Source organism: Ruditapes philippinarum, unplaced genomic scaffold, assembly GCF_026571515.1.
Source record: "Ruditapes philippinarum isolate M1 unplaced genomic scaffold, ASM2657151v2 ctg2885_1_1_1_1, whole genome shotgun sequence".
Lineage (NCBI taxonomy): Eukaryota > Metazoa > Mollusca > Bivalvia > Venerida > Veneridae > Ruditapes > Ruditapes philippinarum.
Window position 1 is genome coordinate 64,127 of NW_026854687.1, and position 20,783 is coordinate 84,909.

Below are 20,783 nucleotides of genomic sequence, written 5' to 3' on the forward strand. Positions count from 1 at the left end.
ACAGCTACAATAAAAAGTGGTAACTTTTCATCATCTATCTGATTGTAAAAATAGAAAATGATTTTTCGCTGTTTTTAAAGATTTTGCAGTCAAACATTGTTAGACAGTAATAGGTAATTTGTCCAAAACATCAATACTGATGTTTTCAAATACGAAAAGAATCCTTTAAATGATTTGTATGTGGTATAGTTTTCTGAACAAAATCTTTATGATTGATTGAGCGTAAATTTTGCAATTCATTAAGAGAAACTGAAAATTTCTTTCATGTACAACGTTGCAATAATGTTTAAAGACATATACACCTTAAAAATTGATAACAGCAGCATTAAATTTGTTTCATAACGGTTCTTCTTCAGTCATGCTTTACGGACAATACGAGGGAAAATGCCTATTTAGTGTGCCTGTCTCACATTATTTGTTTATTTTATTTGAACTAAACTTGGACTTAACTTGTATCATTATACATGTAATGTTGCATTTTCGGCAATATCTCTTGAAATTGTCAAAAAAGACATGCGTTGTATGTTTGGTACAGATTTTTCTCCACATCATACTATTTCAAACATGATTTTTATGCCACTGCAGCATATGCAATGCGACGGCATGTAGCTATTCATCTGTGTGTGTGTTTATTTATGTTTGTATGCTATATAGATTTTACGAGGATTGATAAAAAAGTTATTGGCCCAATGTACTTCCGGTAGTCAGAGAACCTAACTACATGCAATGGTCTTACTTTTCAATATAATCGCCCTCTACATCAATGCACTTTGCCCACCTGTGCACAACTTGTTTAACCATTTACCTCATATATACGCGTAACAACGCACTTTCGAGCCCCCCCCTTCTTTTAGGCCTCAAATAGTGAAAAATGTCCTATATGGTCCCCAACCACTTGCTTTCGTTTTAGAATGTTGCTAAAAAATTTGAGCGCTTTTTCGGCGCCGGCACCCATCCAAAAGATACATCAGGGGGTTGCCAGAAGGGAGATGTGCCCCCTTTTGTTAGGGGGGTTTGAAGGGGGGCGGAGTACCCCTCATCGCCAAGAAAATTGTGGACTTGTGAGAGGCTAAAAATGGCCCCAGGTCGATCATAATGTAACGTGTAACCAACGCTGAAAAGCCTTTGACTCTATCTCAATCCCTTGAGAAGCAGCACTTTGAAATAAAATTTTGATGGAAAAAATCGAGGCAAAATAGTGATTTTTGGCAATTTTGAGATGTCCCTCGTTGCCATGGTAACAGGAAATTTAAGACTGAGCATGTCGTTACAAAGGCAATGGTCCAGTCAACATGTGTGCCAAGTTTGATTAGTATTGAATCCTTTTTCATAGTTTCATAGCAGTTTGAACTTGTAACAGGAGGGTTTTCAGTGAAAACGGCCATTTTTCACAATATGCTCATGGGGGAAAGGGTTAACCCTTCAAAACAGAACTCTCTATTTTGATCCTCAAAGAACTCACTGACCGCCTCCATCATTTATTGCTTCCAAAACGTCTACCATGAACCTTTGTTTTCTGTTTCGGAAACAAGTAGATGTCAGAGGGGGCAAGTCCAAAGAATATGAGGGATGGGGAAGAATTTCAAAGTCACAGTCAGTTGCAGCAGCCATCGCAACTTGGGATGTGTGAGCTGGCGCATTATCGTGCAGGAACGCCTTGAGCTAGTTTGCCCCTCGTTTTGCGCACAATTTCTTGACGCAGACGTCTCAATTTTGCTACAAAGTACTTACCGTTTATGGTACGACCTTGCTTAAGTTAGTCAATCATGATTATCCATTGACTATCCCAAAAGAATTGAAGCCATCATATTCCCTGCTAATGACACCCTCTTGAATTTCTTCGGAGGGGATGAGCAGGGTGCTTCAACAGTCTTCATGGATTTCCTTGAGGGACATCCCTTTCTTAAAGGGGTACGTAATGACGGCTCTGATTTCAACTTTCTCCAGTTGGTCTAAATGACACACACATCTACTGATCAAAGTGTACTGATCATGTTACTTTATCTGTGTAACACCGCGTGTACTAGTAACTCGGTCAGTAATCTTCAATAAGATATCGGTATCGATGTATTGTATGTAAATGTCAGTGTAGTGGCTAGAAGTTTATCGACCGAAAACGTTATGATCATACCTCGTAAAGTGAACTTGAAAAATCTTTTTGTTAAAAGCCACAACTCTCATTTCAACCAAACTTGCCAGGATTGTTCCTATGATAAATGGCTTCCAACTTTGTGTAAAGAATTTCATTCCATGCTGGAATCTGTTTGCTATGATAACCAATACAAATTATAAGAAAAAAGTCTTATTCAAAGGACCTAATAGGTCTAGAGCAAAAATATAATACATACGGCATTATCGGTGGACCTCTAACAAGATTGTTCAAATTATAGCCCTTGGGTCAAAATTGGCCACACCCTGGAGTTCATGTTTTTCCTTCTTATGTATAAAGAGGAAATTTTCAAAACAGTTTAAGTCAAAACTACAAGGATAAGAGCTCAGATATTTAGCTTGAAACATTGTCAAGTGACGTCTATTAACATTATTCAAATTATAGCTTGGTGTAAAAAATGCTCCGCCTCAGGGTGTCATTGATTTTGCTTATATGTATCTTGCAAAAGCATTAGTTAAGGTAACTCTACAAAATCCCTTCAAATTATAGCCTTTCGGTCAAAATTGACCCCGCTTTGGGATGGTCTTACATGCAATGGTCTTACTTTTTAATATAATTGCCCTCTACATCAATGCACTTTGCCCACCTGTGCACAACTTGTTTAACCCTTTACCTCATATATACGCAAAACAACGCACTTTCGAGCCCCCCCCCCTTTTTAGGCCTCAAATAGTGAATAATGTCCTATTTGGGCCCCAACCACTTGTTTTCGTTTTAGAATGTTGCTAAAAAATTTGAGCGCTTTTTCGGCGCCGGCCCCCATCCAAAATATACATCAGGGGGTTGCCAGAATGGAGATGTGCCCCCTTTTGTTAGGGGGGTTTGAAGGGGGGCGGAGTCCCCCTCATCGCCAAGAAAATTGTGGACTTGTGAGAGGCTAAAAATGGCCCCAGGTCGATCATAATGTAACGTGTAACCAACGCTGAAAAGCCTTTGACTCTATCTCAATCCCTTGAGAAGCAGCACTTTGAAATAAATTTTGATGGAAAAAATCGAGGCAAAATAGTGATTTTTGGCAATTTTGAGATGTCCCCTCGTTGCCATGGTAACAGGAAATTTAAGACTGAGCATGTCGTTACAAAGGCAATGGTCCAGTCAACATCTGTGCCAAGTTTGATTAGTATTGAATCCTTTTTCATAGTTTCATAGCAGTTTGAACTTGTAACAGGAGGGTTTTCAGTGAAAACGGCCATTTTTCACAATATGCTCATGGGGGAAAGGGTTAACCCTTCAAAACAGAACTCTCTATTTTGATCCTCAAAGAACTCATTGACCGCCTCCATGACACATTTATTGCTTCCAAAACGTCTACCACGAACCTTTGTTTTCTGTTTCGGAAACAAGTAGATGTCAGAGGGGGCAAGTCCAGAGAATATGGGGGATGGGGAAGAATTTCAAAGTCACAGTCAGTTGCAGCAGCCATCGCAACTTGGGATGTATGAGCTGGCGCATTGTCGTGCAGGAACGCCTTGAGCTAGTTTGCCCCTCGTTTTGCGCGCAATTTCTTGACGCAGACGTCTCAATTTTGCTACAAAGTACTTACCGTTTATGGTACGACCTTGCTTAAGTTAGTCAATCATGATTATCCATTGACTATCCCAAAAGAATTGAAGCCATCATATTCCCTGCTAATGACACCCTCTTGAATTTCTTCGGAGGGGATGAGCAGGGTGCTTCAACAGCATGCTCTGGGGTCTGGATCGAAGTGATGGACCCATGCTTCATCCTGATTTACGACCCGATAGATTAAATCAGGTTCATTCTCGTAGCGAGAAAAAAATATCTTAAAATGTCAAACCTGGTCCGTTTCTGGTCGTCAGTCACCTGTCATGGGACCCAACTGGCGGAAACGTTTGACATGCCATAGACATCAGTCAGAATTGCCTGAACTGAACCAAAGCTTATACACACTTCCCTTGCTTTGCTGCGCAGGTCTCGCCTTCTGTCGACATGACCAGATCGTGCACAACTTCGGCAGTTTCATCGTTCGTGGCCTCTTTTTGCCGCCCAGGCCGCTCATAATCTCCAATGCTCTCCCTGTCCCTCTGAAATTCAGCAGCCTATTTTGTCACAGTGATATAGGAAGGGAACTCATTCCCAAGTGTATCCATGAAGTCTTCATGGATTTCCTTGAGGGACATCCCTTTCTTAAAGGGGTACGTAATGACGGCTCTGATTTCAACTTTCTCCAGTTGGTCTAAATGACACACACATCTACTGATCAAAGTGTACTGATCATGTTACTTTATCTGTGTAACACCGCGTGTACTAGTAACTCGGTCAGTAATCTTCAATAAGATATCGGTATCGATGTATTGTATGTAAATGTCAGTGTAGTGGCTAGAAGTTTATCGGCCGAAAACGTTATGATCATACCTCGTAAAGTGAACTTGAAAAATCTTTTTGTTAAAAGCCACAACTCTAATTTCAACCAAACTTGCCAGGATTGTTCCTATGATAAATGGCATCCAACTTTGTGTAAAGAATTTCATTCCATGCTGGAATCTGTTTGCTATGTGACCAATACAAATTATAAGAAAAAAGTCTTCTTCAAAGGACCTTAAAGGCCTAGAGCAAAAGTATAATACATACGGCATTATCGGTGGACCTCTAACAAGATTGTTCAAATTATAGCCCTTGGGTCAAAATTGGCCACACCCTGGAGTTCATGTTTTTTCTTCTTATGTATAAAGAGGAAATTTTCAAAACAGTTTAAGTCAAAACTACAAGGATAAGAGCTCAGATATTTAGCTTGAAACATTGTCAAATGACGTCTATTAACATTATTCAAATTATAGCTTGGTGTAAAAAATGCTCCGCCTCAGGGTGTCATTGATTTTGCTTATATGTATCTTGCAAAAGCATTAGTTAAGGTAACTCTACAAAATCCTTTCAAATTATAGCCTTTCGGTCAAAATTGACCCCGCTTTGGGATGGTCTTACATGCAATGGTCTTACTTTTTAATATAATCGCCCTCTACATCAATGCACTTTGCCCACCTGTGCACAACTTGTTTAACCCTTTACCTCATATATACGCGAAACAACGCACTTTCGAGCCCCCCACCCTTTTTTAGGCCTCAAATAGTGAAAAATGTCCTATTTGGGCCCCAACCACTTGTTTTCGTTTTAGAATGTTGCTAAAAAATTTGAGCGCTTTTTCGGCGCCGGCCCCCGTCCAAAAGATACATCAGGGGGTTGTCAGAAGGGAGATGTGCCCCCTTCTGTTAGGGGGGTTTGAAGTGGGGCGGAGTACCCCTCATCGCAGAGAAAATTTTGGACTTGTGAGAGGATAAAAATGGCCCCAGGTCGATCATAATGTAACGTGTAACCAACGCTGAAAAGCCTTTGACTCTATCTCAATCCCTTGAGAAGCAGCACTTTGAAATAAATTCTGATGGAAAAAATCGAGGCAAAATAGTGATTTTTGGCAATTTTGAGATGTCCCCTCGTTGCCATGGTAACAGGAAATTTAAGACTGAGCATGTCGATATAAAGACAATGGTCCAGTCAACATTTGTGCCAAGTTTGATTAGTATTGAATCCTTTTTCATAGTTTCATAGCAGTTTGAACTTGTAACAGGAGGGTTTTCAGTGAAAACGGCCATTTTTCACAATATGCTCATGGGGGAAAGGGTTAACCCTTCAAAACAGAACTCTCTATTTTGATCCTCAAAGAACTCATTGACCGCCTCCATGACACATTTATTGCTTCCAAAACGTCTACCACGAACCTTTGTTTTCTGTTTCGGAAACAAGTAGATGTCAGAAGAGGCAAGTCCAAAGAATATGAGGAATGGGGAAGAATTTCAAAGTCACAGTCAGTTGCAGCAGCCATCGCAACTTGGGATGTGTGAGCTGGCGCATTGTCGTGCAGGAACGCCTTGAGCTAGTTTGCCCCTCGTTTTGCGCGCAATTTCTTAACGCAGACGTCTCAATTTTGCTACAAAGTACTTACCGTTTATGGTACGACCTTGCTTAAGTTAGTCAATCATGATTATCCATTGACTATCCCAAAAGAATTGAAGCCATCATATTCCCTGCAAATGACACCCTCTTGAATTTCTTCGGAGGGGATGAGCAGGGTGCTTCAACAGCATGCTCTGGGGTCTGGATCGAAGTGATGGACCCATTGTCATCCTGATTTACGACCCGATAGATTAAATCAGATTCATTCTCGTAGCGAGAAAAAAAAATATCTTAAAATGTCAAACCTGGTCCGTTTCTGGTCGTCAGTCATCTGTCATGGGACCCAACTGGCGGAAACGTTTGACATGCCATAGACATCAGTCAGAATTGCCTGAACTGAACCAAAGCTTATACACACTTCCCTTGCTTTGCTGCGCAGGTTTCGCCTTCTGTCGACATGACCAGATCGTGCACAACTTCGGCAGTTTCATCGTTCGTGGCCTCTTTTTGCCGCCCAGGCCGCTCATAATCTCCAATGCTCTCCCTGTCCCTCTGAAATTCAGCAGCCTATTTTGTCACAGTGATATAGGAAGGGAACTCATTCCCAAGTGTATCCATGAAGTCTTCATGGATTTCCTTGAGGGACATCCCTTTCTTAAAGGGGTACGTAATGACGGCTCTGATTTAAACTTCTCCATTTGGTCTAAATGACACACACATCTACTGATCAAAGTGTACTGATCATGTTACTTTATCTGTGTAACACCGCGTGTACTAGTAACTCGGTCAGTAATCTTCAATAAGATATCGGTATCGATGTATTGTATGTAAATATCAGTGTAGTGGCTAGAAGTTTATCGGCCGAAAACGTTATGATCATACCTCGTAAAGTGAACTTGAAAAATCTTTTTGTTAAAAGCCACAACTCTAATTTCAACCAAACTTGCCAGGATTGTTCCTATGATAAATGGCTTCCAACTTTGTGTAAAGAATTTCATTCCATGCTGGAATCTGTTTGCTATGATAACCAATACAAATTATAAGAAAAATGTCTTCTTCAAAGGACCTAAAAGGCCTAGAGCAAAGATATAATACATACGGTATTATCGGTGGACCTCTAACAAGATTGTTCAAATTATAGCCCTTGGGTCAAAATTGGCCACACCCTGGAGTTCATGTTTTTTCTTCTTATGTATAAAGTAGAAATTTTCAAAACAGTTTAAGTCAAAACTACAAGGATAAGAGCTCAGATATTTAGCTTGAAAAATTGTCAAGTGACGTCTATTAACATTATTCAAATTATAGCTTGGGGTAAAAAATGCTCCGCCTCAGGGGGTCATTGAATTTGCTTATATGTATCTTGCAAAATCATTAGTTAAGGTAACTCTACAAAATCCCTTCAAATTATATCCTTTTGGTCAAAATTGACCACGCTTTGGGGGAACATAGATTTTTCATTTGTGTATAAAGTAAACAATATTTTCTAAAAATTTAGGAGCTAAATTTAGACCCTTACTAAGTTTGTTTAAATAATTCCCCTTGGGTCAGAGTTGCCCATTGACATTCCATGTGGCCATTGACATTCCATGCAACCAGTGACTTTCATTAGCTAACAGTTCCTTTCCATGTCAACCATTAAATTTCCATAGCAACCATTGACTTATATAGCAACCATTGACTTTAAATAGCAACCAGGTGTATTTCCTTAGCAAACATAGACTTCCATATCAACCAGTGACTTTCCATAGCAACGGGTGACATCGAAAGCAACCAACTACTTTTCATGTTTTCAGAAATAGGAAATGCTTAATTGTCCCCCGCCTTTTTGAAGTAAAAAGGGAATATAGAAATAGGCTCCGTCCGTCTGTCCGTCCTCACTCACAGGACAGTAATTATGTGACTAGAGGGACAATAGGTAACTGTTCTTTCTCTTTGATGTCATTCATTCCGTAATGCTTTTATGTGGCTATTTTCTTTTGTGTGACTAAAAAGAACAATAGAGAGTACAATAGAGTAGCCACATAATTACTGTCCTATGAGAACTTCCGTCTTTCCGTCCGTCTGTCCAGCCGTCCTTACATTTGTATTCTTGTAAGGTATTTTACTGAGTAATAAAGTACCCAGCAATACATCAATTTTCATTAAAAATACCCAACAACACATACGGAATAGGTAGGATTGGTAATTGTTGGGTATTTAGTACCCAATATATACTCTCTCGTGCGCTCGGACAGACGGACGGAGCCTATTTCTATATCCCCCTTCGAAAAGGCGGGGGACAAAAATTATTTTAGAAAAATAACTGTACATGTCAACAACAGTTGTATACAGTAAATACAAAAAAAAAAAAATAAAGTAAGAATATATTTAATATGAATCAATATTTATAAAATGGCCTTTCAAAATTAAAAAAAAAACAACAAAACAGTTCATGTTAAATGTTGAATTCTGCTTAAGCCCCTGCTAGAGGCGCGGAACGTCACTTGCGCTTACCAGTACCGTCGCTGAAACGTGCTCAATCAAACCGAGTCTGCAACATTTTCAATTTTTTTGTTTTTGGGCGTTCTTTAGGTATTAGACACATGTGCACATGGACCTTTCCAGTGTTTACAGTTTTATGTAAATTGGCTAACTTGTTATCCAATTGCTACACTGAGATTATACATAGTCACTGGTTGACCTGGTTTGCACATAAGAACACATGGTTATGTTTGTGATACTGTTTGTGAGCAGTTGACCTAACAATGAATAGCATTATTGCAAAGTTCAATTGTATTTGTTCCTACTATTTAATGTTGTATTAATACGGTGGCATAACCATTTTTAACAAATGCAATCTTATTTTGCCTCTTAGAAATATAAAGATAAAAATATGATAAGGTTTATTTATCATTGCTTTCAGATTGTAAAGATACTAGAAAGAAATAAAGGAGAATTAGAATGTAAACGTCAGAAGTTAATGAGCCATTTAGATCACGTCAAAGGGAAACAAGGTATTCAGGTTAATGACATACTTTAAGAGAAATCATTCCGTACTAGATTTATTTTTTCATTAAATTTTTAGTAGGATGGTTGAATAATTCTAGCTTATTCTGTTGTCGGTTGTCGATCATTCCATTCTTAAAAATAAGTGAAAATCATCCAACTGTGAAACTTTATGCCTTACCTCCGCTTTGAAGAGTATTCAGTTACGCCTTTAGAACTGTCAACTGCATTGAAACTGGGGGTCGCGGGTCCAAACACAAAAAGGGTTAACTATTTTTCTTTCTTCTTTTGTTTTTGTATTTCTTGAAAGAAAGTGTTTTAATTTATGGTACTTGATATTTCCGAAGTCTTATTAAATTAAAACTACTAAAGGTTTTCAATATTTTACAAGATCAACCAATATCCTTTTGAGAAAATTTGAGCAAACTTAAAAAAAAACAGTTCCTCATTTTGGTAAATTTTAGGGATATTTTGAATTAGGATATCGAAGAAGGAAAAGGGCAAAGAAGTGGTTAAAATGGGTTGGGTAGGATAACACTTTTATGCATATTTCAAAAAAATTAATGGTTTTTATTTATTTCTTAACAATTATCAATAGGAAAGCCTTTTTTAAGAATGAAATCATTGATTCCTTGGAGTTTCCTCTAAGGAAACTGATATTGCATTATAAGCAAATGTCACAAAAAAACGTATCATTGTAAATGATTGTACTATCGTATGTCAACCCTCACTGTTGTCGCATGGATGTGACCCAATCTTTTTCATAACATTGGGGTTTTGACATTTTAACAAGCTCGAAGGCGATGGTTTGTGGCACTGTACTAAAACATTTTATAAGGCGCGGTTCATTTCACCCCGTATGGCTTCTATCATATCACATTTAAGTCTAAATATTTTAGTGATATTTCATTCCGTTGATGTTGTTTATAAATATTCAGAAAGATTGTTAGCCCTCTGGCCGCTTGCTTGCAAAACATCCCATAGAAACTGCAATCATATGTTGTTCTTTAGATAAAACCACTATTTGAATGTCATTGTATTGACTATGTCAGGCTGTGCAATTACATATTGCTAGTAGTAACAGCATTCTTCCTGAAGGCCGTTGTGGAGTGCAACAGACCATCTCCCAGTAACGAGCCAAGATTTCGTAAGAATAAAATCTATCCCAGAATTAAATGTACAGCGATAAATCAAAGTACCATGTTGTTATCAAAGTCAACGTTAACATACATTGGTTTAGAATAGAAATCACAGATGTAGTCATTTTGCGGAATTTACATTTTACGAAAATTCCCATTTATTGGGCGTGTGTATACAATTTGTGTTCATAATGAAATTAAATAAATGGAACATCATACCATGTTTCTTAAGTGTATATATTGAAAATTTGAACACGATAGGGTTAATATTGACTCACATTTTAAGATATCTATCTATACATGCAGACTTATAAAAGATTTGTTAAATGTACACCCCGGTTATACAAATCATTTCTGATGACTTATTTTTAAAAACGCACCGCCGTTGCCTATAATTGAAATATGCCCCTCGTAGAATAGAATGCTAGAGAATCTTGGGTTTATGCTAACACAAAAGTTGATATAGATTATGGCTAATGAAATAGGATATGTTGGTTTGTATTTCACTAATCGCGTATGTCTATATAGCAGAGGACAAGGCGATTAAAGCTGAAAAAGAATTTAATCATATTGTCAGCTCAATAAATGATTTAGGATAAATATTCAAAATTGGATGTCAAAATATTCGTCAAATGTAAAAAAAATATGGATTATATTCATTTTTAAAAGGATTATTCACCTGCAAAATATGTTTAATATCTAAATATTGAAAACATTTAGAAGTGTCTTAGCAAATTTTCAGTATTCAACATAGTGTTACTCTATTTTAATATAAGACACATGTACATAAGTGAATTTTTCTGGAAATATCCTTCAAATATAATATATTAAGATTTGATGTCATCTGAACATATTGATACTATTTAGAAATTAGCAATTATTCTAGATATAGCGCTTAACGAACACGATCAATTTTTCTCTCTGTTTGAATAGTTAGTATACTATTTCTATGATAAATGCTTTCATTTTATTCTACATATATTTATTATATCTTAAACATGTCTGTTTATTATTATCCATAGATGTATCTTCTAAAACATGTCTACCAAATGTGTTCAAATCAAAGCACTGGGGACAAAATTGGTCACGCACCAGGGAATCATTGATTTTCCTAATATGTATAAAGTAAAACAATATAATTCTATTGTACGAAAGAGACTATTGCTAAGATATTTGGTTTGAAACATTGTCTGGTGGACCTCTACTTAAGTGTTTAAATCGTAACCCTTGGATCAAAATTTGCTCCGCCAACATAGATTTTCCTTATTTGTAAATATAAAAAACTTATAAAAATCTTCTCTAAAACTACAAGAGCTTAAGCTTATTTTTTACATGAAACTTTATCTAGTAGACATCAACTTAGTTTGTTCAAATTATAGCCATTTGGTCAAAATGGGCCTTGTCCCAAGGGGTCATGCCTTTTTTCTCATACACTTGTATATTTACTTATATAAAATACTCTTCTTGAAAACTGCAAGGAGTTTATCTCAGTGAATTAACGAATTGAATGTCATAGCAGGCACTGACTTGAAAGGAAACTATTGATTTTGTACAGCGATCACACGTGCACTACTTAAAGTTATTGTTACACATTTTTGTCATTGTTTTATTTCATAAATATGATGCTCAAATTAAGGTTTGTCAATATTGTAAGTTCCAATAAGCATTATTTATAAAGATATTACCGAATTTAACATTTCATGTAAATAAAGGAAGGTAATTAGAAATTTATTTTTTATAAATTCTAAGTCAAATTTTCCAATTAGAAATGAATGCATATAAGTTATTTATTAAATATAATGTGCACAAATATTTGCAGTACACATTTTACATATTATTCGATGTTTGAAAATTGTTTGATTTGCATAATTATATACAAATATAAATTTTTGCAAGTGTGGTATACACACATTAAAAATATCAATCACAAAACATACAGGATCTTTAAGATTCTATTATGAACATTGTGAGTTCAGTTTCAGATTTAGATTTTTATCTGTATTTGCTTCTGGTTTACCATTTTACTTATTTCTTGTCATCAATAGTTTTTATAATCAGGTGATCGATATTAGGGCAGTCATTGTCTCTCTTAATTCTTTTAATTATGACCAATAATATCTTATAATTACCCTTCATCAACAAAATCTTGCAAATCTATATAGATCCAATAATTGACCTGCTTTGCTTTATTGTGATTTTGTTTTTCATTTCACAAATGTTCATGTTATGTACAATTTACGGATACGAATGACTTGTTATATCATGTTGAATGTTTGTTTTGTACACAAACTGCGTTCCACATGAATATTTTTAAATGAAAACTATATCATTTCAGATGCAACAAAAAATCAAGCTCAAGACGAACATATATTAGAGGTAGACATATTATATGATTTTTGTTTGTCTTTCTATAAACAAAAGATTTTTAAATGCTATGTAAATGCACTTCTAAGTAAATGGGAAATGACTTTGAAATGATTCATCTAAAAAAACTTAAAGATATATTCAGCGCAGAAATTAAGTTAATTTTAAAAATTGATGTTTCTTAACTAACAACAGAACGCATATATTTATATGTTAAATAACCTTCTAGTGCCTTACCTCCGCTTTGAAGAATATTTAAATAGGTTGGAATAACTGTAATATGCATTAAAACTAGCATGAGTTATAGTCTGCCAATAGTTCAGCAAATGGACAGTTTCTTTCAAAATGTTACGTGTTCATGATCAAGTACATAATGATTAAGTAAAGAAAATTTCAACGCCTCTATCCTAGGCTACATTGAAACAGATTTCACCATTCATATGCATGACGCTGACTCTTGTTAAAAGAATGGAGCTACAAGTGCATATTTCGAATTGTGTGAAAAAGTGCCGTCACTGAAGTTTTTGAAAATGATCTAAAAGACTGAGAAATTCATATGAAAGTTCCTTGAGAATTGTTTTAATCAGGACCAAATACTTTTAGTAAAGGCACATTTTACAGAGAGACGAGATTGATAGTGGAGATTTCGGCCTTAGACTGCAGAGCAGAAGCCTTTGCGTGCGTAAGTCTGTATTATATGGATCATCAAATGCGCTTAGTTTACTGCAAAAATCCGGTTGCCATGGCAACCAAAAGAAATAATAAGATTGTTTTAAAATTTAGTCAAGAACCACAAGGCTTAGAACTAGAAGAGTTTGTATATTGTTCAATTATAGACCTGGTCAATATTGACCCCGCCCGGTGCCAGAGATTGGATATTTAGCATGAGACATTGTGTAGTAGACCTCTCCCAATATGTACAAGCTATAGGCCTGGAGCCAAAATTGCTCCAAGACGGGGGTCAGTGTGTTCTTTTGTATACATTTACACATAGTTACTACTTTAAAATTTCTATTTTTGAATATGTTGAAACTTTCAAGGGTTAGATCTTAGATTTTAAGCATGACAAATTGTTTAGCGAACCTCTACAATTTTTTCTCTACTTTTGCTATAGCTCTGAGCTCAAATTTAGCTCTTGTCTGGAAGATTATGGGTTTTCCTTATATACATTAAGTAAATTATTAAATAACCTTTCCTCCAAAAATGTAAGGGTAAAGGCTTAAGAGTTTTGGCCTGAACATTTCAAATAGACAATTACCTAGTTTTTAATATAATAGCTCTGGGTTTTCTTTATATATTTGAAAATGTTTAAAATATTGTTCCTTCAAACACATTGGTAAGAGCTAGGATATTCATCATGAAACAATTATTTTGGGTCTATACAATTTGTTCAAATTTTAGTTAAATGTGGAGTTGAAATCGGCCCCAGGGGTCATTGGTTGTAATTATAATTAGTTATAATTAATATTTTCACAAATTTGTACTGACAATGAAAGGTAAAGGCTTAGGTATTTGACATTAGTATGATAAATACTTTTTTTATTAAATCATGTATAGTAGACAGCAACAAAATTGAACAAAATATATAGCCTTGGGTTGAAATTGTGCTTTGCCCTTGTTTGAGCACGGGGGTCGGGGCTGTCATTATTTTTCCCTATATGCACTATGTAAAGGTTTATTTGTAATTTGACATCCAGCTATATAATTTTTACCATAGATATAGAATTGAACTTTGATATAAGTTGATGTATATATTGACCTAGTGACCTACATGTTAGGGTTTTATTTGATACAGCTATGAATTATTGACCATGTGTACAGTTTAAGATAAAAACAATTCGCTGATAATAGTTGACCTATTTTTTGACATTGGGACCTACCTCCAAATTCACTTAATTCTACTGCATGGTCACGAGGTTTAATTGTTTAGAAACAAAAAGTGAACTAATTCTGTCTTACTACCAGTATTCAATGTAGTATATTGCGGTGGCATAGCAATACTTTCACAAATGCAATCTTGTTTTTTTTCTTAATGGATTGTCTTCATTCTTGAATACTGTTACCCTTTGGCAAGACTTTTCATTATACTAGACTGAAAGTGAGTGTGCTTATTTGATAAATGACCTAGACCTTCAAAGTCAACTGTTTGAAGTTTCCTTGATATTTGCGACAATTGGCTGTTACTTTATTTATGAATGAATTGTCTTCACATGTGACACAACAGTCCTTTTGACAAAACCCTTTAAAAGCAAAATTGATAATTACCTTCTTTTATTAATGACCTTGACACTAAAGGTCAAATTTTTAAATTTTGTTTGACTTTGCTATAGTTGTCTTTAACTTTGTTAATTTTAAATGAATTATCTTCATTAAACACAACTACCTGAAAAAATAATTTAAATCAATGTGAAATTGACTCATCAATAACCTTGACCTTGAAGATCACATTATTGTAATTCAAAGGCTTTTTTTAATTGACAATAACTTCGTACGTAATTAATTGATTATATGTATCTTCATATTTTGGCACAAAAATATTTGCGACAAACTATTAAAGAAGATATAATTGAACTTGACCTTTAATTTGACGTTGGCTTATTCCTATAATTGGCTTTAATGGTCTTATTATTTTTATGCCCCAAGGCATATTGTAATTGAACCGCCCGTCCTTCTTTCCTTACAAGGTTAACCTATTACTGCAAAGTTGATATTTTAGGTCACAAGAGCTAGCTCAGAGTGAGCTTTTAGGATTGTTGAATGTCCGTCGTCTTTCCACAATTGCTTCTGAAAACTTTTGTGGTCACAATTTAACCTCAATAATCTTCAAACTTTGTCAGGATGCTTGTCTAGTTCATAGCGGGGATGCTTTCGAACGTGGATCACCTCAGATGAAAAACTAGGTTGCAGGAGCTTAAAATAGAAAAATCTTGTGAACTCTTTAGTTTGTTCTGTTTTGATCAAAATATCCTGGAAATTGGTCTAAAAGTTTGTTTTAATCATTTCTAGGTCAAGTTTGAATATTGATCACCTAGGGTCAAAAACTAAGTCACACCACCCAAATATGAAAAATTTTGTGAACACTCCAGTGGTCACATTTTTACTCAATTGTCATCAACCTCGTATAGGATGCTTTTCCAAGTTATTGCTCAGATGAGTTCGAACATGGGTCATAGCGGATGAAAAACAAGGTCACAGGAGCTAAAAATAGAAAATATTTTGAACACTGTAGTGGCTATAGTTTTGAACCAAATATTTTGGAAATTGGTCTGAAAGTTTGTTTTGATGATTTCTAGGTCAAGTTCGAATATTGGTCACCTGGGGTTAAAAATTAAGTCTCACCACCCAAATATGTAAGACCCTTGTGAACACTTTAGTGGTCATATCTTCAACTCAATTGTCATCGACCATGGCCAGGATACTTGTCTAGGTAATTTCTGGGATGAGTTTGAACATGGGTCATCTCGGATGATAAACTTGGTCACGGGAGCTAAAACAAAATGATATTGTTCATACTCTAGTGGCTACTGTTTTGATCCAAATATCCTGAAAATTGGTCTGAAAAAATTGTTTTGATGATTTCTAGGTCAGGGTCACCTGGGGTCAAAACTAGGTCACGCCGCCAAAATATGGTAAAAACCTTGTGAACATTCTAGTGGTCACATTTTTGCCTTAATCATCATCAAACTTGGTCAGGATGTTTGTCTAGGTAACTGCTCAAAAGATTTTTAACATTGGTATTCTCGGATGAAAAACTAGGTTACATGAGATGAAAATAGAAAAATATTGTGAACATTCTACTGGCAACTGTTTTTGATCCAAATTTCCTGGATATTGGTCTTAAAGTTTGTTTTGATGATTACTAGGTCAAGTTTGAATATGGGTTACCTGGGGTCAAAAGTAAGGTCACATTTTGAACACTCTAGTGGTCAAATGTTGCATAACACCAAAATTACTTGTAGCAGTAAAACAAAAGCTTATTCTTTTTGTGAACACAACTTTCAGCTTTAGATTTTGGACATGATTGCATCATAGTTTTAATATTTCTGCTGTGTTTTTGGTAGGTCAGTACAGTGTCAGTGTAGAGAATTCTCCTGGAAAATAAAATATGTCTTAAAGAGATTACATTTGTATATTTGTATCCAGTACTTTTATACTTAAAAGATTTGTTTGTATAATCAATATTTTTTTTATTGTATTTTGTAAAAAAATCTCTTAATTTTTCTTCTTTTTTGAATTGGGTTCAAGATTGAAGAAAGCACATTTCAATCATTTTTGGGACACATTGTTGAAACTGATATCTTTTTCAGGTGCATAATTGAATTTTGAGCTGAGCAGTTATTGATATTGTTGAAACCTTTTGGCCTTCTTTTTATTGATGTACAGACTCGTAAATTTGGACCAGAAATGTGATTTCTGATGCCAAATTGAATTTTGATAAGAACTGACCTTCTTTCAATATTAATGATACCGATTTACTTAGTTTCTTGTTTTTTTATGTAAAGACTTGAAATTTGGACCAGGTGTGTAATATTTGATAACGAAGGGTATTTATATATCGGCTGTCCTACGATTGATATTTTTTGATATCGCTTGACCTATTGTTTTTGTTTATCTGATGCAAAAATTGAATTATGATGTCCGGTGACCTTCTTTTGACTTTAATGACATCAATTGACCTATTTTTCTTCCTTTTTGACATATAGACATTGAATTGGACCAAGGGTCTGATGCCGAGTTGAAGAATGACATTATCTGACCTAGTTTTGATATTTTTGATATCATTTGACCTACTTTCTTTTTTTTATATGAAGATTTGAAATTTGGACCATGGGTGAACTTATTTGTGCTTGATTAAACTTTGATATGAGCTGACCTACTTCTGATATTTCGGTTGACCTATGATGAAATGATGGGTCAGGTGAGCGATCTAGGGCCGTCTTGGCCCTATTGTCTTAAGTTTTACCTGTACAAATGGCTTTAACATTTATACACTCACTAATCTATACAAAGTAGATGGTTATGGCAAATAATATTGCTCCGAAAGCCCCCTTTTCAGCACTTAAAATATGTTAATGGTTAACCTTTACCGGCATGTTGAATATATATTTAGTTCTATCTGTACTGATGGCTTCATATTTTCAATACTTACTCATCAAACGAAAGTTAGTTGTTGCCAGGTTATGTAGCTGTGCCATCAATATGTCCTAGTTATTTTCCTTTTTATACGTCCGTTTGAAAAACGGGTTTTATTATAGTTTCCCCCCTCCCCTGACGGATGGGCTATCGGTCGGGCGGGCGGCCTCCATTTTTGTCCAGAGCATCTCCTACACACATGGAGGGATTTTAATGAAACGTCATAGAAAGGTCAACCACTATGAGCAGCTGTATCGCGCACATGAACCAGGTCTGTAGGTTAAAGATCAAGGTCACACTAAAAGATCATTGACAAACTCTTGTCCGGAGCAAAACATTTATATGCATAGAGGGATTTCAATACATCTGTGCAAAATAAGTTCACCATGAGGCGGACTATCGGGTGCAATATTAAGAATCCTGTGTCCAAGGTTAAAGTCACACATAGGAAACAATGTTCAGATAAAAATATAAAAAATGTGTATTCGGACCATTAAGTCATCATTTATTGAGAGATTGAAGCATAAATCGTCATTATCATGACTTCTGGAGTGACACCTGTGATAAAGGTTAGTATATGCAAAGTCAAGTTCACTAACGATGATATCAAGGTCACTTAAGATGATAAAATACAGAGTTGAACGCTGGTCGCAAACCCATTATGTTGGTTTTGTCGTGACGCGGCTCAAATATAAAAATTTTGTCCAGAGCTTATTCGGAGCCTAACTTCTACATTCATCGGGGGATGTTAATGTAACCTGGCACATATGTTCACCATTCTGAGGTTTATTGCGCACATAATCCAGGTCCCTGCTACCAATGTCAAGGTCACATAGAGAGATAAAATTTTGTGTACGAGGACCATTTAGACATCATACATGGATGACTTGTAACACAAATGATAACTATCATGCTTACAAGTGTGACACATGTCATTTAGGTTAATATTTGAAAGGTCAACGTCACTAGAGATAATCAAATATCCAGATTTTTTTTTTCGGATATTGCCCAGAGCATATCTCCTTTATGCATATCTATCATGTCCACATCTCTGTCAAAGCTTTTGTGATGGGCGTATTTTGCGACAATGTTTCCCTTGTTATCACTTTGAAAATAGGGCCTTGTAAGGTGAATCTATTGCGGCAAGTTGAAATTATTATTTATTGGTACTTTTTGTTTCGCCAATTTGGCCTTTTCAAATTGGGTGGTTCCAGTATTCCTACTTGAATACTGTATAATCACCCTAAGTATATGTTGCCTGCTTTTTAAATTTTTCTTTTGACGTCTTGTCTTCATTACCTCGGATCCCCTTTCAAAATTCAATTTTATTATTTTCGCCCATTGTTTTCTCGTTTAGGGCACACGCATTCTTTCACTTTGGGACCATACGCCGCTTTTCATGGAATGGCTCTTCTGTGTCACATTGAAGGTTCCATGATAACCGCTGTATGAACACACCTGCGGATGTTTATAAATTCAAAATTTCACCATCTTTCATGTTTAAATGTTAAATTCTGCTTAGGCCAGTGCTAAAGGGCGTGGACGGTAACTTGCACTTTCCAATACCGTCTATGAACAGGCTCAATCAAACCGAGCTGCAACATTTTCAATTTTGTCGTGTTGGGCTTTCTTTTATGGATTTTGTTTTACACTATTTTATAGTAAATTTCTCCTAATTACTTCATTTATCTATATGTCTTCCATATTTGTTAGGAATATACCTTCAATGGTCTTCTAACATTATGTGAAGTGAGTCAGGGGTCAAGGTTATCAATGTCAAATATATATATTTACACTTTTACATATGTAAAATAATGACTTTTGACAGGTGTCTTTCATTTATGGCAGGATCATCAGATATATCAGGATTAAGAAGACTTCTACTTTCTAAGGGATCAAGATCAATGTCACCAGTGCCAAAAAAAAAGATTTTAATTTTTCTGCCAATACGGCCTTTATTTATTTCCAGATGCTCTATATGTTTAGTAGGAAGATAACTTTGATGGTCTTCATCCTTTGTATTGAGTTTTGGGTCGGTTGGTCAAGGTCATGGATGCCAATAATAGATTTCTAATCATTTGCTTATACAGCTCTTTATTTATTGACTGTTGTTATATGCCCGAAAGGGCATATTATGTTATACCCCCTGGCGTCTGTCTGTCTGTCCGTCCGTCCGTACGACCGTCCGTTAGCAATTTGGTTTCCGGAGCATAACTTAAGTTCCATTTGGCCCACAATGTTCAAACTTCACAGGATGATTGTCCATATTGGGTAAGAAAGACCCTATTCGATTTTGGGGTCAAAAGGGTAAAGGCTCAAGGTCACTACTGACTTAAAACTAAAAGCAGTTTCCGGAGCATAACTTTAAGTTTGAATTCGACGCCACAATGTTCAAAACTTCATAGGATGATTGTCCAATATAAATGGTAGAAGCTCTTTGATTTTGGGGTCAAAGGTCAAAGGTCAGGTCCTATGACTTAAAACTGAAACAGTTTCCGAAGGCATAACTTAAGTTCCATTCGACACAAAAACTGTTCAAAACTTCATAGGATGATTGTTCCATAGTGGGTAGAAGACCCCCTATTTGATTTTGGGGTCACAACGGTAAGGTCAAGGTCACTATTACCTTTGATACTGAAAACAGTTTCCGCGGAGCAATAAACATATAGTCCAATTGAACCCACCAATGTTCAAACTTCATAGGATGATTATCCAAAAATATTGGGTAGAAGACCCGCTACTGATTTTGGGGTCACAAGTCAAAGGTCAAGGTCACTATTACTTGATAACTGGAAACAGTTTCCGCGAGCAGAACTTTAAGTTGCGCATTTGGCCCACAGTGTTCAAGACTTTCATAGGATGATTTGTCCATATTAGGTAGAAGACCTATTGATTTTTGGGTCAAAAGGTGCATGGGTCAAGGTCACTAATATCCTTTAAACTGAACAGCAGTTTCCTGGAGCATAACTTAAGTTCCATTTGGCCGCACAAATATTTTTAAACTTCATAGGATGATTGTCCATATTGGGCAAAAAGAACCCCCTATGATTTTGGGGTCACTAGGTCAAAGGTCAACGGTCACA

The 20,783-nt window shown here is 35.9% G+C and overlaps 1 protein-coding gene across 1 annotated transcript in view; it reads left to right on the forward strand.

Annotated features, from left to right (window-relative positions):
* LOC132740753 (uncharacterized) overlaps nt 1-20,783 on the forward strand; it is a 66,721-nt gene that overhangs the window by 17,667 nt on the left and 28,271 nt on the right. The window contains exons 3-4 of the mRNA XM_060728724.1: nt 8,982-9,072; nt 12,539-12,579. Coding sequence (XP_060584707.1) covers nt 8,982-9,072; nt 12,539-12,579 — 132 coding nt within the window. The remainder of the gene's footprint in view (nt 1-8,981; nt 9,073-12,538; nt 12,580-20,783) is intronic.